The sequence below is a fragment of the Miniopterus schreibersii genome (assembly GCF_964146895.1).
Source record: "Miniopterus schreibersii genome assembly, chromosome: 1".
NCBI lineage: Eukaryota > Metazoa > Chordata > Mammalia > Chiroptera > Miniopteridae > Miniopterus > Miniopterus schreibersii.
The window spans coordinates 133,839,202-133,855,127 of record NC_138101.1 but is presented as its reverse complement, the minus strand read 5'-3'; the positions used below and the strand labels follow the sequence as shown (position 1 = coordinate 133,855,127).

The 15,926-nt window shown below is 51.1% G+C and overlaps 2 protein-coding genes across 4 annotated transcripts; both read left to right on the top strand.

The window, feature by feature from the left end:
• Positions 1–5,071: 5,071 nt before the first annotated feature.
• On the top strand, positions 5,072–11,975 carry IL25 (interleukin 25). Of its 2 annotated transcripts, none has more exons than XM_081138423.1 (4): positions 5,072–5,326; positions 8,228–8,351; positions 8,546–8,781; positions 11,269–11,975. In XM_081138423.1, exons 2-4 carry the CDS (start codon positions 8,343–8,345, stop codon positions 11,522–11,524), a joined length of 501 nt encoding a protein of 166 aa, XP_080994549.1. In that variant the 5' UTR covers positions 5,072–5,326; positions 8,228–8,342; the 3' UTR covers positions 11,525–11,975. The 2 variants fall into 2 exon arrangements, with proteins under 2 accessions (XP_080994549.1, XP_080994548.1); XM_081138422.1 differs by having other exon boundaries at positions 8,179–8,351.
• A 646-nt stretch (positions 11,976–12,621) lies between these two features.
• CMTM5 (CKLF like MARVEL transmembrane domain containing 5) lies at positions 12,622–15,574 on the top strand. Of its 2 annotated transcripts, XM_081138402.1 has the most exons (6): positions 12,622–12,667; positions 12,802–12,997; positions 13,960–14,112; positions 14,843–14,935; positions 15,125–15,209; positions 15,307–15,574. In XM_081138402.1, the coding sequence occupies exons 2-6, from the start codon at positions 12,872–12,874 to the stop codon at positions 15,318–15,320; spliced, it is 471 nt and encodes a 156-aa protein (XP_080994528.1). In that variant the 5' UTR covers positions 12,622–12,667; positions 12,802–12,871; the 3' UTR covers positions 15,321–15,574. The 2 variants fall into 2 exon arrangements, with proteins under 2 accessions (XP_080994528.1, XP_080994529.1); XM_081138403.1 differs by lacking the exons at positions 12,622–12,667; positions 14,843–14,935 and having other exon boundaries at positions 12,752–12,997.
• Positions 15,575–15,926: the final 352 nt, after the last annotated feature.

Below are 15,926 nucleotides of genomic sequence, written 5' to 3'. Positions count from 1 at the left end.
CGCACTCCTTGCGCCTTTCTGGGGTCCTCAGTGGAGCCTCTCTTCTCCCTTGGGATTGCCTTTGCAAGGGTGACAGGGTTAGCAGCCTTTCTTCGGGGGGGACAGACCGGGGGCCTGGGGCTGGACGTGGATTCTGGCCCTGGCTAAGAACATGAAACCTGACCGTCTGGTCCCAGAGCTGCAGCTGAGCGAGTCGCTGTGCTGCCTCTTAACACTCCTCTTCCAGTCTGGGCCTGTCCCCAGCCCTCTCCGGGCACACTTCTGCTGCCACGAAGAGTAGGAGTGGAGACCATGGGCACGAAAGGGCAGAACTCTTTCAGAGGAGCTGGGATCTGGCCTTACAAGAGTTTCAGCCGAAAGGACAGGGCTCTTGGGTCTCCTCACCTCTCCTGCCATATTACCACTTGGCCTGTGTGCGCTGTCTCCAGCTACTCTCCCACCCCTCCTTCTTCTTTCCTTTGAGGCACAACATACATCAAAGCATCGCAGAGGCTGAAGGGAAGCCTTCTTTCTTCCGTTTTTGAGGTTCCTGGTATTTTTTTTAAAAAGTGAGATGCTGAACAGGACTGAAAAGCTGTAGTCTATTTTCAATATTTACATTTAACAAATGAACACTTCAAATTGTTGATGTAAGAATCGTCCAAACCTGTAGAGTTTTTATAAGCATTCATTTGAGCCAGACTGAAGCCAATGTCACAAAGCAAGATCGCAAATGCTGCTCGAGAGAATGATTAAGAGGGAACTTAAGGAAGATTACGTGGAGGTTGGGAGAAAGCAGGTACAGGATAGTTAACTAGATTATGTGCTCCCTTGAGGGTGGTCACCTTCAAGGAGTCTAGAAAAGATTACTGCTGGCATTTCAAAGGTATGTTAACCTAGGTGCATGAGAACAATGGACAGGGCTTGCTTAAAAACCTTTACCAAAGAAGTTATACCCACTTTGACCTGTCCAGTTAAGAATTTATGATCAGAGCACCCTGTGAGGTTATTTTTGGTCACTGAACTTGTTCATATCCTGTTTTACTTGCACAGAAACAAAAAAAAATAGACTCTATGTATAACCTCATTTGGCAATTGTTAGATGGGCCAGGTACAGAAACCCAGGTACAGAAACTAGGGTACAGAGACTCACCAGGGCATGAAGCCCCAAAGCCTAGCAAGGGGCAAAACTGGGAAAACAAGAACTTTGTCCTCAGGGTAACCTATCCTCCCCCCAGCATATTGCTGGTCATGAGGTTAGACTAAAGATAACATCTGGACCTCAATTGTATTGCAGCTCCAGGCCCAGAAAAGCAGCAAAACCAGACAAGTGGACCAGATACAGTGACTAATGACCCCTTGCCCTGGCACTGACCAATCAGTGGAGACCATGACCATGACAGAGCACAACTGGAAAGATGATGAATATTCTTTTGAGACACTCCCCTGAGACCTCCCCTAAGATTTCCACCTGCAAGAGAGAGATAAATATGCTTAAGACAAAGGACCCAGAGTCATCACTTCCCCCTTCTTCCTTCCAAGGGGACCCCATGAGTCTTGCAATCAGGGGAGCAATGGGCAACGGCAGCTCGTCCGAGGCTTACCCTCTGAACCTGCCTCCAAGGCCCCCTTCTCTCTCTGACTTCTCAGGGAGCCAGAGCAGCCCAGCCTGGGCTCTCCTGTTGCTTCATCTATGCTCTTCCTTCTTTCACTGTCCCAATTATATTTTTGCTGCCATCATGGACCCAATACCCTTTGACTCAGTGCTGTGTAACCCTACCCTTTGGATATCCCCACCCCTTTCCCTTAAATAGATTTAATTTTTCTTTATTCACAGTCTGAGAAGGCTATTTAGCCTACCCACACACCACTGACCTTATTGAACTGGTATTCTGAAAACACCACCCCTTCCTTTCCCTTCCCTATTGCCTGGGCACCCATGAAGACTCCTATGCAGAAGGGAGGGATGGAACCTATGCAATGGATTAGGGAGAGATTCTGAGGTGAACATGGGGATGGACATTGGTTCTGGGCTTGGCTCAGAGATGGAGTGCAGACCTGGGCGTGGGACTGGGAATCCTGAACAAACTCGGACTCTTCTAGGGTGGTAGAGGAACTCATAAATTTCTAGATGCATCTGAAGGGAGAGCTCCCCCATTCCAGCTCCAGCCTGATCCAACTTCTAACAGATTCCAGCCCTGGGGGGCCTGGCTGCCTGGAACATGGACACTCTGGGGGTCACTGTATGCTCAGGGAACTGACAAGGCAAATTGGGGTGGACAGGAAACCCAGTTCCCAATGCTCTGACTGGCACAGGAGAAACAGAGGAAGGCCAGAAAGGGCTAAACAGGAAGGAACTCTAGGACCAGGTAAAATGGTTGTTTGGGAGGTGGACAATGGGGCTTGGTACTTCAGGAAATGTAGGTGGGGGCAGCAGAGTGCAAACCTGCAGGAAAGTACTACTTCTGGAGTGCTTAGGCACTGAGCAGAGACAGTCAGACTTGGAAGTGAATCCTAGTTTATTAGCTGTGTGACTTTGGTCAAGCTACATTACATCTGAGTCTCAGTTCCTTATCTGTAACAGTGACTTTGGTGAAGCGTGAAAAGCCTCCATGACTTTTCCTCTTCACCTTGGCTCTCCCTATAACTTGTGCTCTCATGAAAGGGTTTTTTTGCTGAGGGAAAGAAGAGCCTTTTCCCTCGCCTTATGCCTCATCCTTGCCCTCTCTTTCACAGTGGTTTAAGGTGATTTTAACTTGTGCAGGGAGGGCTGTGGGCTACAGTTCAGGCTGGAGAAAGCCCAGGCAGGATGGCAGCTAAGACCCTGGGAGGTAGCCTCATGCAGCCAGGCCCTCAGCTTCGAGGCTTGTCTTTACTATATTCAGAGGAAGAAAGGACAGAACCCCTCCATCTGGGTCCCAGTCTTCTCTCCCCTTTCCAACTGCCCTCTCCCTCACCCCACCCGATGACTTTATTGATCTTTTCCTTGTTCCTCCTGCTACTCAAAACTTCTCAGGTGCTCATGAATTCTCCCAGCTCTTCTTTCTTTGGACCCCTTAGCATCCAGATTGCCTGGATTCTTTTTATTTTATTTTTTTAATCCTCACCTGAGGATATTTTTCCCATTGTTCTTTCAGAGAGAGTGGAAGGGGGAGAGAGAGAGAGAGAGAAATATCGATGTGAGAGAGACACATTGTTGGTTGTGTCCCTCATGCACCCTGATCGGGGCCTGGGGACTGAGCCAGCAACCGAGGCACATGCCCTCGGCTGGAATCGAACCCGGGACCCTTCAGTACGCTGGTCAAAGCTCTAACCACTGAGCCAAGGCTTCTAATCCTGGTTCCAACACTAGCTGATGACTTTGGCAAGCTATACGACCTCTTGGAACCTCTGGGTTCCTGTCTGTAAAAATGGGATATTAATGGAACCGATAGTATTGACTTGTGAGGATTAAGAGAATCCTGAGAACAGTGCTTGTCCCATGATATATAAATGTTGGATAAAAGCAACTGTTATTGTTGTTATTTGATGCCAACCCGGAGGAGACTATCAAGGACACCGTGCTGCTCTTGTGAACCTCATATCACAGAGATCACGCTTGAATCCAGTCAGTACTTCCCCACTGACCTTGAAATAAAATCCAAATGCTCCACCACAGTACCCTGTGTGAACTGGTCCCTGCCCACCTCTCCCATCTCATCACATTCCCCTCTCCCTCATACTCTTTGTTTTCCATCCACACTGTCTTTCTGTTTCTCAAATATACTCAGCTGTTTCTCACCTCCAGGACTCTGCATGTTCCATTCCCTCTGCCTGGACTGCTCATCCTCACAAAGGCCTTCCCCGGCTTTCTAAATTAAAGCAATCCCCTGCTCCCATAACTTCCTGTCTCATAACACTATTTCATTTTTTTTAAAAAAAAAAAATCTTTATTGATTTCAGAGAGAGGAAAGGAGAGGGCGAGAGAGAGACAGAAACATCAATGATGAGAGAGTCATTGATCGAGCCCACAACCCGGGCATGTGCCCTGACTGGGAATTGAACCCTGATTGCCTGGATCCTAGGTCGACGCTCAACCGCTGAGCCACGCCCGGCCAGGCATGATTTCCATTTTCTTCATAGCATTTATTATCAGAAATTATCTTGTTTCCTTATTTATCACCTGTCTCTTCCTAAGATGGAAGTTTCATGAGGCAGGGACCTTATCTAGCTTGTCCTCCACTGCATTCCTAGCATTTACAATAGTGCCTGATGTAAAGTAAGTACTCAATAAATATTTGGTGAATGGATAATGAAGAGGGGGCAGCCTCGATTGTAGTACAAAGCTGAGTAAGCTACAGGCCCTCTCCCTCTGGGGAGATACTAGCACCCAGCTGAAGAGGGGGTTGTGGGGCTTCTTGTCCTGTGTGCTGATTCTCTATGTCTCCCAGGCCACACAGGGTTCTCTTTGAAGGCAGGCTCCTGAGCCTAAGCATCTTTGTAACTAAAGGTGACACTACAAATAATCAGCAACCAATATCATTATCACCTTACCAATCAGCAGTGTTCTGGAGGCCTTAATTTGAGTCAGGCCTTTAGTTGCAGGACCACAAGGAGGCTGTGATAGGTAGGGGTGCCCTGGGGCTGAGGATATTATCTCTTTACCAGCAGGAGCAGAGATATTTCAGCATTTTAACCACCAGCGCCCCACCTAATATCAGGTGAGTGCAGATGAACTTCAATAAACTCTGCCGAGTCCTGTGGTTTCAGCACTGTTTCAGGAGCTGAGGTCCAGAGCAGCTAAGCTAGTTGGCACTTTTGTGGCCATCCAGGTTAAAACCCCTCACCCCACACCCAACACACACATACTTCTGCAAATAAGGAGAAAGGACCAGAGAGGGTCCAAGGTCAAGAGCTGATCAAAGCCTGGCTTGTGTCACTCAGCGGTTGAGTGTTGACCCATGAATCAGAAGGTCATGATTTGATTCCTGGTCAGGGCACATGCCAATGTTCCGGGTTCAGTCCCCTATAGGGGGTGTGCAGGAGGCAACCGATGGATGAATCTCTCATCATTGATGTTTCTCTAATCTCTGAAATCAATAAAAACATTAAAAAAAAAAAAGACCTGATTAAGTGCAGGGTTGGAACTTCAATCTATCAGGTGAGGATTTAAATGTCTTTCTGAGAAAAGGCCGGTGCAGCCATATTCTAACTTTCTGAAGCCCCAGGAGCCTTTCCTGGCCAAGGGTGGAGGTATATTCCATCACATCTTCCTTGCCTTTTCTGCTAGGTGCTGACTCTCTTCCCAGGGGCACAAGGTTGGATCTTCCAGCAGGTCCCCTCTGCCTGCCAGGTCTGGCCCAGGCAGGTGAGGACACACTGGGAGGCACCCTTGATGTCAGGTGCTGGGTGAACTTTTCTTTCCTCCCACCTTCAGCATTCTCCCCATTGCCACACCCATCTCCCCACACTCCAAAGGATTCCCTGGAAGCTGAAGTGACTCAGGGATTCCAAAACTAGTCACCTCAGGAGGGAAACCCTCTGGAAAATGTTTCTCATGTCAGGGAGTTACCATAAGGAGTCCCGTAGAGATGCCACTGAGATGAGATAAGGGCTGGGTCTGAGCAAACCGGCAGGGTGGGGGTGAGTGGATCAGAGCACACATTCTCTGTCCTATCTGACCATCCCTGGAGGAGACTGTGTGGGTGGAGGGATCCTCCCTCTGCCTTTCAGGGATTTCCTCAGAGGAAGTCCTGCTATAGAGGCAGGGGGACACCGCAAACCCTCTCCTGAAGCTCAGTGTTCTGGACAACCAACGTGGGTTTTTTACAGCATCAGCAAGTAATAAGTAGCTAGGATCATTCCAGCTCTTTAGAGCACCCCTCCTGGACCCGGGCGGGGATGGGGTTGGGTGGGCAATATCTGGAGGTCTGGACCAATGTCAGGCTCTGATTAGTTTGGGGGAGACCCATAAGGATTCAGGTCTTCTGGAAGAGCACTGCCCTCTCACAGCCTTTTCTGGGGTTGGAGGCTGCTCAGGACACAAAGAGCCACCCTGGGGGCCTCGTGCCACACCAAAGGCTGGGGAATAGGAACCGGGGAGCAGTGGGTCAGGGCTGAATGCCTGAGTGGGCAGGAATGCCCTGTGACCTCATGTAGGTTCTGATGGGACCTGTCCCAGTCCAAGCTCAGGTGAGCAGAAAAGCACTTACTGCGAGCATCCAACCCTTTGCATCCAACCAGGGGCAGCACAGTGTGGCACCTCCATGCCAAGAGCTTAGATTTGGAGTTGGTCAGGGCTGGAGTGGAAAACCAGCTTCACCCCTTCCTAACTGTGTGACCTTGAGGAGGTTACTAAATTTCTTTGGGTCTCAGTTTCCTCATTTTAATATGCGATAATAGGGATAGTAGTTTTCATCTGATGGTCTTATTGGAAGGTAAAATGTGCTGATGCACCTACAGGCCTTGGCACCATCCTGGAACATGACACAGAGTGGAAAGGCCAACAGAGTATGGAATTGAGAGAGTCTGGGGGCACAGGGGTGAAGCGCAGGGCAGTGGGAGCAGGGTGATACAGTCCTGACTCAGGGCTCTCCCAGCCTCCACTTATTCCCCCTGAGCCCTTCCCCATCCCCGGTTCCAGGGCCCCCACCAAGCAGCTTCCCACAATCCTCCAGAATGCCCCCTGGTCTCATTTCTACTATGCTTTGGGGATGCTTTGCCCTACAGCAGCAATTTTCAACTGGTGTGCCCGCAAGAATGTTTAAAACATGCAATACCTGACTATTTAGTCAAGGGCACTGACCTCTCTTCCCTTAGATTGTCAAATAGAAAAATGACAATAGCCAACACAACACTGGCAGTCAGATATGAATGAATCAAAATTGTACCTATTCTTTTGTCAGATGGGCAAAAAATATATTTTTTGGTGTGCTGCAGAATTTTAGTAATTAGTTTATGTGCCCTGAGATGGGAAAGGTTGGAAATCGCTGCCTTAAAGCATTTGAAGGACTCCTCCTCACTCTATAGTTAAAATTATTCCTGGTTCTCTTTGTTTATTTCCTGTGTCCTTGGTTACGAGAGGAGTATTTTCTAAGGGAAAACACATGCAAATCAGGAAACCTCATTCTAGAGACAATGTCAACATACGGTGTGTGTAGAGAGGTACAGGAGGGGTGTGTTGTGGGTGTGGGGTTTGAGGGGGCTCAATGGACAAGGGTGAAGAGAAAAGGCCTGGAAGGATGTGGGCTCTGGCCTGCTCTCAGCATAGTGCCTCTCAGGCTGGGTGGTCCCTGGCTGACCTGTGTCTTTGGGGTCAGGCCCAGCTTGAGCCAGTGTGAAGCACACCATTCTCCAACCCCTCCCCAGCCGATAGTGGCCCATGCAGTTGGGGGCTCTGAGGCTGGTGGGTTCATCTCATGGCCTAAGAACAGCAGCTGCCCCTACTTTGTCCCCATGGCCCTGTGAGTAGGGGTGGGGGCAGGTTGGTCCCTTGAACTGGGACCTCCGGTTGGGTCTTAGGTTAGGTAGTTACCAGGCCCCTGCCCTTCTTGGCTTTACCTTCTCATTTGTGCCATGGGAACAGTTACTCACAGCTTCTTCCATTAGACCCTGCATATCCAGCCAACAAACTGATGGGGTGGGGGCCTTTCTGGCAGTTCTGTGGGATCAGAGAAAGGGTGGGATGGGGGGCAATGGGGGTTTGGGTGGCCATGGAGAGGGCGAGGGTAAGTTAGGGAGCTGGTCATGGACAATGGGGAAAAGTAATAGATGATAGAGGTTACAGAAGTTGGGGTCATTGAAGATGAGGAAGGGCTCAGAGAACAGAAGGGATGAGGGTTACAGGAGATAGAGTGGAAATAAATGTTCACTAAGGTGGGTGGTCAGGAGGACTTTTGAGAAGAAAGGGAATGGTGGAGACAAGACCCTGAGTGAGAGCAGCAGAGACCATGGAAATGAGGCCTCTTGAAGAGAGGACAGATAATGTTTCCTAATTTTGGCTACCAAGCCATCCAGAGAAATTCCCATAATGCCAGTTTTCAAAGTCTCAGAATAGCAGAATACTATTACTTTGACCCGGTGCAAAGAAAAGTTTACCCAATAGGTTTCCAGGCATACAATGATATTCATCACAACTTCCATGAGTAGAGAATTTTAAGCAGCTTTGGAAACTCTGTCAGGTTTTCTTTGGTTTTGTTTTGTTTTGTTTTTTAATCTCAGGTTACTCCCTCCAAAAGGTAGTGGAAATAAATTTGAATAAACAAAACAGGTTTGCTGAAAATAAAACCAGGACTCCTAAACTGCTCCAGCCAGCCTACTTCCACAGGGCCCTGCCTATCAGCCTGTACAGCACCACCCTGGGCGAGCAGCATCTGGCATCCGGCATGAAACAGGTGAGTGTGCAGAGGCTCGCTGGGGACGGTGCCAAGCTGGAAAGCAGCAGGGATGTTGCTGTGTGTGGAGGGAGGCTGGGCTTCAAGGCTCGGGACTGGGGATCAGGAGCTAGAAAGCAAGATCTCAGGGAGCAGCTGGGAGAGGGGCACCCAGACTAGATGGGAGTGGTTTTCTCACTCGCCTTTTCCTACAGGTGGTTGCCTTCTTAGCAGTAGTCATGGGAACACACACCCTTAGTTTTCGGCTTCAGAAGGACTGCATCCACTGGCCCAGCTGCTTTCCCATCAAGGGACAGGACTCCACTGAAGAGTTGAACACTGTGCTCATGCCTCCCCCAGAGATCGCTAGCCTCACCGACCACCCGGTATCCTGCAAGGCCAGCGAAGACGGACCCCTCAACAGCAGGTCCATCTCCCCCTGGAGATATGTGTGAGTCTGCTGTCCCCTCACGAATGCCTGCATGTGTACCAGGCAGGGTGTATCTGAGAGGCCAAGGGAGTTCTACCCAGTTCCAACCTACCTGCTTCTTTTTATCTCAGAGAGGCCATAAAGGTTTGGGTGTTAGACAAGGCCTAGTCTGGGTCCTAGCTCTGACTCTTATTGGGTGATCTTGGGCCAATTACTCAAGGTTTCAAAGCTTAGGTTATTTTTCACCTGTAAAGTGAGATAATACCGGATAGGCTTATGTGCAGATCATGTGACATAATGCATGTAAAATCTGTATTTAGTACATAAAATGCCGTCTCTCTCCTTTTCTCCTTCCCCTCTTTCTCCTCCCCCTTCATCTCTCCAACGGCTGTGCTTTTCTAACTAGCATATCAGGGAATCGTGGTATGACTCAGACACGGAGCATCCCCATCCCGAGTGCTCTACCTTGTGATGTGAGTGGGTTATAAATATACCAGGATAATAAAACTCTCATCTTGGGGGTGGCTGGGTGGCTGGAGCACCAGGCTGCTGACCTCAGACCATGAGCAGTCTTAGTCTTTCACTCAGTGTGCCACACAAATGTGATAGTTCTCTATTTGTGCCACGATGTGAAAAATATTAGGAAGCCCGGCCGGGCATGGCTCAGGGGTTGAGCATCAACCTGGGATTCAGGCGATCGGGGTTCAATTCCAGGTCAGGGCACATGCCCGGGTTGTGGGCTCGATCAATGACTCTCTCATCATTGATGTGTTGTTTTTTTTTGTTTTGTTTTTTAAATATATCTTTATTGATTTCAGAGAGAGGAAAGGAGAGGGAGAGAGAGAGAGAGAGAAACATCAATGATGAGAGAGTCATTGATCGAGCCCGCAAACCAGGCATGTGCCCTGACCGGAAATCGAACCCTGATCGCCTGGATCCCAGGTTGACGCTCAACCGCTGAGCGACGCCCGGCCGGGCTCATCATTGATGTTTCTATCTCTCTCTCTCCCTCTCCTTTCCTCTCTCCGAAATCAATAAAGATATATTAAAAAAATATATATATATGTATTAGGAAGCACTGAAATAGGGACAATGAAACAAAATACTAAAAATTAGGCCTTAGGGATCCCAAACATATTTCTCCTTCTGCCTTGTGTTTCTACTCCTACTCTGGCTTAACCTTGGCTTTGGGGATGGGTAGAGATGTTCAGTGGGTAGGGAAGAGGGGTTGGTTCTGACTGAGACTAGATCCAGGGTGGAGACTCCTGGTCACTGTGCTTTGAAATGGCTCAGAAGGCTGGCTGGGTCCTGGGAAAGCTGGGGGTCAAATGGCTAACTCAGTTGGGGTCCAGACCTGTTTTTGGGAGGCTGTGGGCCCCTGAGAACCGCTCAGGTGGTCTTCCCTAAAGTGAGTTCCTTGCCACACTCATCCCATAAGCTGCTCCTTAGAAAAAAGTGATGCTGTCAAGCAAGTGTGGATAAAGCTGCTCCCGCCCTGATCCCCTTGGAGACTCACAATGTGCTCAGCACATTAAAGTCTGGGAGAAGGCACAGAAAAGAAACAATTAAACTCATCTGGCTACAGACCCCTTCTCTGGCAAGGTACTTATTAGGGAACCCACTTTGGAAAATGCTGTGCTAGCTGAGCCCCAGCTTCTGAGGGCTTGTCTGCATGGAGTCCCAGACCTATGCAACACCTACTTTTCACCTTTTTTGTTTTAATCTCACCCGAGGATTTTTTTTCATTGCTTTTCAGATAGTGGAAGAGAGAGAGAGAGAGAAACATTGATGTGAGAGAGACACATTGTTTGGTTGCCTCCCGTACTCGCCCCAACCTGGTCAGGGACTGAGCCTGCAACCAAGGTATGTGCCCTTGGTGGGGAGTCGAACCCCAGACCTTTCAGTCTGTGGGCCGATGCTCTAACCACTGAGTAAAACCAGCTAGGGCTACTTTTCGCCATGAGATCCTTTCAGAATAAATAAGTAAGTCTCACCATTCACTCTAACATGTGCTTATAATATATGCACAGCCGCTGTCTGGAGGAGGTGCAGGAAATGATTGACAGTGGCACCTTCTGGGGAGTGGGACTGGTGGGGAGATAAGACAATTAGTCTTCATTTTATATTTTTTAAATGTGAAAACAGTTTTTACTTTTATAATTAAAAATACCCTAAAATGTAATATCAAGTACAAAGAGAAACCTCATGCCAGAGCCCAGTGTGTATATCAGAGGGAAGCGGAGCTGATCTGGTGGAGGGCTGGAAAGCCACACTTCCGTCCTGACCCTCGCCATTGAGGAAAATAAATCCCAGAGAGGAGGGGGTGATTTGTTCAAAGTCACCCAGCAAGTGGGTGACAGAGGTAGGGCATGAAGCCAGGCCTCCCAACCACACCATTTCCTTCCTCTGGCATTTCCACCCACCCTGGGCCCTCCTTGCATCTGGCCCAGGCCCTGTCTGCCCAGCCAGCTTCCCTCAGGGCCTGACTGACAAGTGCCACCCCCACAGGTTGGACAGGGACTTGAACCGGCTCCCCCAGGACCTGTACCACGCCCGTTGCCTGTGTCCACACTGCGTCAGCCTACAGACAGGCTCCCACATGGACCCCCTCGGCAACTCGGAGCTGCTCTACCACAACCAGACCGTCTTCTACCGCCGGCGGTGCCCTGGAGAGCAGGGTGCCCGTGACGGCTACTGCCTGGAACGCAGGCTCTACCGTGTCTCCTTGGCTTGCGTGTGCGTGCGGCCCCGTGTGATGGCCTAGTCATGCTGCCCATGGCTGGTCCCTGGTCAGAACACTGGAGCTGCGTGTACAACCATTTACTATGGTGAGCCAGGACGCCCGAGTGCGCGGCCCCTCCAAAGTATCACCTGGAGCAGCAGGATCGTGGGACAAGACGGAGACTTTATAGGAAAACACACTTGCACTTTTTGGAGTGGATGGGAAATGCAGGTGAAGCGAAGGGAGCAGCAGCTGCTGTGGCCGCTGGAAGCTGGCATCCTGGCACTTCTTTTAATAAAGCTCTGTCATTCCTGGAGGCCACCACCCATCTCTTCCTTTCCTCCCATCCTCAGCTGCCCTCGAGAAGCACAGGCACTTTCTTGATATTTTCTCCCTTGCCAACAAAGAACCCTCATTTCATTTATGTGTTTGCTTGTTCGTTCATTTATTCATTCATCAAACACTCAGTGAGCATGTTACTAGACTTCTGACATGGGTGACTCTGAGGAAGAAGCTGTTCTTGAGCATGGAGACTTATCCAAATAAATAATCTGTATTTAAAATGGCTTAATTTGTCTTTGGCATCCTGGTGCCTGAACACCTTGTGGTCCCCAGCCCAGTCCCTTGTCCTCCCCATGGTCAGCCCTCACCTACCGCTTCTCTAGAGTTTCCACTGTGGCCTCCCATCTCTCTCCTCTGGCTCCCTGGTCCATCCCTGAACACCAGGGTGGGGGACAGGCCACCCCCTGGCATGCTGGAGAGACAGAGGTCCATTGAGGCACTGCGGCAAGAACACAGCACCCCCTTGTCCCCCAACAATCTGCCTTTGTCCTTCATCTTGGCTGCTACAGCTGGGTCCTGGGGGTGCTGCCTGGCCCGGCTCCAGCTCCCACCCTCCTTAAAAGGAAAAGGGAGAAAAGATGGGCCAAAGAAGAGGGTTAAGGTTAGGGGTGGGAACACAAACTTCTTTAGGCTTAGGTCCTTGGGGGTTCCTAGTCCAACCCGTTTCTTGGCTCTACTCCCAGCTCCTCCCTGTCTCCACAGACCTCCTCCTTTTCCCCCTCCTCCCTTCTCCAAGTCAGAGGAGGGTTGGCCACTCCTCCCCAGCCCCTCCCGTCCCCTCCCCTCCCCTTGTGCCTCTTGGGGGCCGGTGCAGGCACCAGCAGGGCCACTCTGGGCAGCTGGGTGAAGGCCCATCTGGGCAGGCCTCCCCCGGTGGGCGGTGGCTTTCCCCTAGGACCCCACAGCAGGCCTACACGCTTCACTTTCAGGTTTCTCAAAGTGCTTTCCTTCTCTTGTCTGCTTACCCATCCTGCCAGGTTTCCGTCTTCCTGTTTCCCTTCCTGGGCTGCTGGCAGTGAGGTGCTGTGTCTGGTGGGCCCCGTGGAGATGCTCAGTGCTCTGGATCGCCGGGACCGCCCCCCTGAAGAGGGGGCAGCTGCAGGGCTCCAGGGCTTCGCTGTGGACAAGACCTTCCTCTCCTCCCTCAAAGGCATCCTGCTGGAAACTGAGCTGGTAACAGCAGCCACCCCAACCTGGCACCTCCATGTCTCCTAGCCCTGGCCCCCTGCCCTGCCACCACCTCTCTTCCCAGGCTTTCTGGGCACCCCTCCTACCCCCAGCTGCCCCTCTTTCATCTCCTTCCTGCTTGCCAGCTGCCTCTGCATCTGGAGGCAGTTACAGCAGGTTTCAGTCGCAGCAGGAAGGATTGAAGCTAGCCGGGTCAGCTTTCTGGGACATCAAGGGAGTGCAAGACACAAGGACGGGATGGGGGTAACACCAGCCTATCTTTCCCGGGTCCTAAGATGGCCCCTTCTTGACATGTCCAAGAAGTCCAACTATCAAAAAGGGCAGACTTCCTAGAGCCCCATTGTATCTTTTGTCTGTTCCCATGAACATCTGTTCCCAGGAAAAGATCTCCCCGTAGTAACTTAGCAAGGCCTTCGTATAGAGGTGAGTCTTCTGCACAGGTGCCATCCTACAGTGCCAGGGCCGAAGGGGCCCTGGAACCCACTGTGGGGCGTTTTGTCTTCTAAACCTTGTCTCTTGCCACAGAGCCACAGGCTCTGGGCCTTGTTAGAGGAGTTTGAGGCATCCGGGAGTGGGAAAAGGATTATGGGGCACAGGCTGCCTCTTGGGGCGCAGGGCTCCTGCAGGACTCCAGGGACTGAGTTCACACTGTGCTCTGTGTCCCAGCAGGACACCAAAGTGCCAGGGCTGCTGGGATGGGCAGGGGCAGGGGGTGGCTGGTCATCCCCAAATTAGAAGATTCAAATCCTCCTGGGCTGGCAGAGGTGGGAGGCTGGAGACTCCCCTTGGGCAAAAGCCCTGGAATGTGGTTCCTACCACCAGGGATGGGGAGATCTTCAAGGACAGGTGGTGGGGGCCAGTCTGGGGGAGCTCCTGAGGAGGAGAAAGTCAAGGCCAGGCTGTGCCTGCGTCTCCTTACTGGCAAGTTCACACACTCGGTCCTGCAGGCCCTGACCTTCATCATCTTCATCTGCTTCACGGCCTCCATCTCCGCCTACATGGCTGCGGCCCTGCTCGAGTTCTTCATCACCCTCGCCTTCCTGTTCCTCTATGCCACCCAGTACTACCAGCGTCTCGATCGGCTGAACTGGCCCTGTCTGGTGAGGGACCCTGTCCCCTGCCCCCCCATTCTGGCTCCTTTCTTCTCCTCTGAATGTGGAGTTTTCCTTTCCTCTCTAGCCTCTCTCCTTCTCCCTGGGTCCCTTGACCCCAGTCGGGCTTTGTCCCAAGCTGTGCCCTGTGCTCAAAAACTGCTTTGACTCACGCTGATTCACAGCTGCTGGGTCACTGACAATGAGGACGCATATCCTTTAAAAATTTTTTTAATTGATTTTTTTAGAGAGAGAGGAAGGGAGAGGGAGAGACAAACATCAATGTGAGAGAGAAACATCCATCAGTTGCCTGTCCTATGCGCCTGACCAGGAATCGATCTTTCGGTGCATGGGGAGACACTCCAACCAACTGAGCTACACAGGCCAGGGCAGGATGCACATCCTTTAGATCTGCTCTCTCACTCATCAAAGGCCCAATCCAAGCCCCAGACCTGCCTTGGCACCCAAGGCTGGCATCCCCCAGCCTTACTCCTTGGTCTCAGCTGCTGAGCCTGTGTCAGCTGCACCCCAGACCCAGGCTTTCTGTCCTGGTCACTCTGCATTCACCTGCATCCCTTCCCTGGATAGCCTGTGAGCTCCCTCTCTCTTTTCTCTTAAGTGCTTTAGGTAGTCCAGGAGCATCTTTATGCAGGGATTGTGGGCTGGAGGGCTAAGTGCTGATTAGCCTGGAAAAGTTCAGGGGGATGCCCCTGCCCTCTGACTTCCCTTTGACCCCCAGGACTTCCTCCGCTGTGTTAGTGCCATCATCATCTTCCTGGTGGTGTCCTTTGCAGCTGTGACCTCCCGGGATGGAGCTGCCATTGCTGCTTTTGTGAGTTCAGGCCCCAGAGCTCTCCAGTTCCCCAAGGACCTTTAGCTGGTGCTACTCACTTTTTGTGCCTCCCCCACAAGCCTAAGCCAGTGCCTGGGGCTCTGACCCACACCTTGCCCCCAACCACCCACCTACCTCTCCCTAATACTGGGTGGCTTTTGTGGTGCCATCCCCACTCCTGCTCCACAGGTTTTTGGCATCATCTTGGTTTCTGTTTTTGCCTACGATGCCTTCAAGATCTACCAGACTGAGATTGTGCCCAGGGCCACTCAGGGTGAGTGTCTGTGTTCTGGAAGAGGAGATGCCCTTCCACCCCCTGCCCCAGCTGCCCCAGCCTGATATGCCTTTCCCTGCTTGGCTCCATTTCACAGGGGACCAGCAGTGACCCCAGGGCCACAGCCAGACCAAGGGGACAGTGGAGCCCAGGGACATCTCTTGGATTCACTAGCACCCTGTCCATTGTCCCCCACCCCTGATCTACAGAGATGGAGACTGGCCTGAGAAGTCATGGGGATCTGTTTGTGGGCCTGGTGCTCTAATATCTGGCTCCTGGTAAAGCTGGGCTGAAGAGGGGTGTTATGGAGAGAGGAATGGGCAGGAAGAAGTTGGTCATTTCCAAATTAAAAGACTCAAATCCTACTGTTCAGTCTTTTTCTTCCTCAGAAATTAGGCCTATCAGAAATCCAAGGAGTGTTCATAGAAAGGTTGCCTGGAGCAGGTCATGGCCCCTTCTCTGGTACCAGGTCTCAGCAATGAAGTGGGGCGCAAGACTGAAGATGCTGAAGACATCTTTCAGCACAAAACTTCCATGCCACAGATCTCTGTATGCAAGGCAACTTTGTGGTGTGCCTGGTGGCTGGGCACCTGGAGTTCTGTGAGTAGGAACAGCCTTCCTGATGTGAGTGCTCACTGCTACTCCTGCGCACACAGGTTTGTTAGCGGTTTGAAACTGAGGTGCTTGCCTGAGGTGTGTGTGTAGAGCTCCCCCTTG

What these genes read in the sequence shown, in the direction of transcription:
- CMTM5 (XM_081138402.1), top strand. Translation starts at nt 12,872, where the DNA reads ATGCTCAGTGCTCTGGATCGCCGGGACCGCCCCCCTGAAGAGGGGGCA. An exon ending in TCCTGCTGGAAACTGAGCTG is followed by an intron (nt 12,998 to 13,959) that starts GTAACAGCAGCC and finishes TCGGTCCTGCAG; the next exon opens with GCCCTGACCTTCATCATCTT. An exon ending in GAGCTGCCATTGCTGCTTTT is followed by an intron (nt 14,936 to 15,124) that starts GTGAGTTCAGGC and finishes CCTGCTCCACAG; the next exon opens with GTTTTTGGCATCATCTTGGT.
- IL25 (XM_081138423.1), top strand. An exon ending in ATCTCCCCCTGGAGATATGT is followed by an intron (nt 8,782 to 11,268) that starts GTGAGTCTGCTG and finishes CCACCCCCACAG; the next exon opens with GTTGGACAGGGACTTGAACC.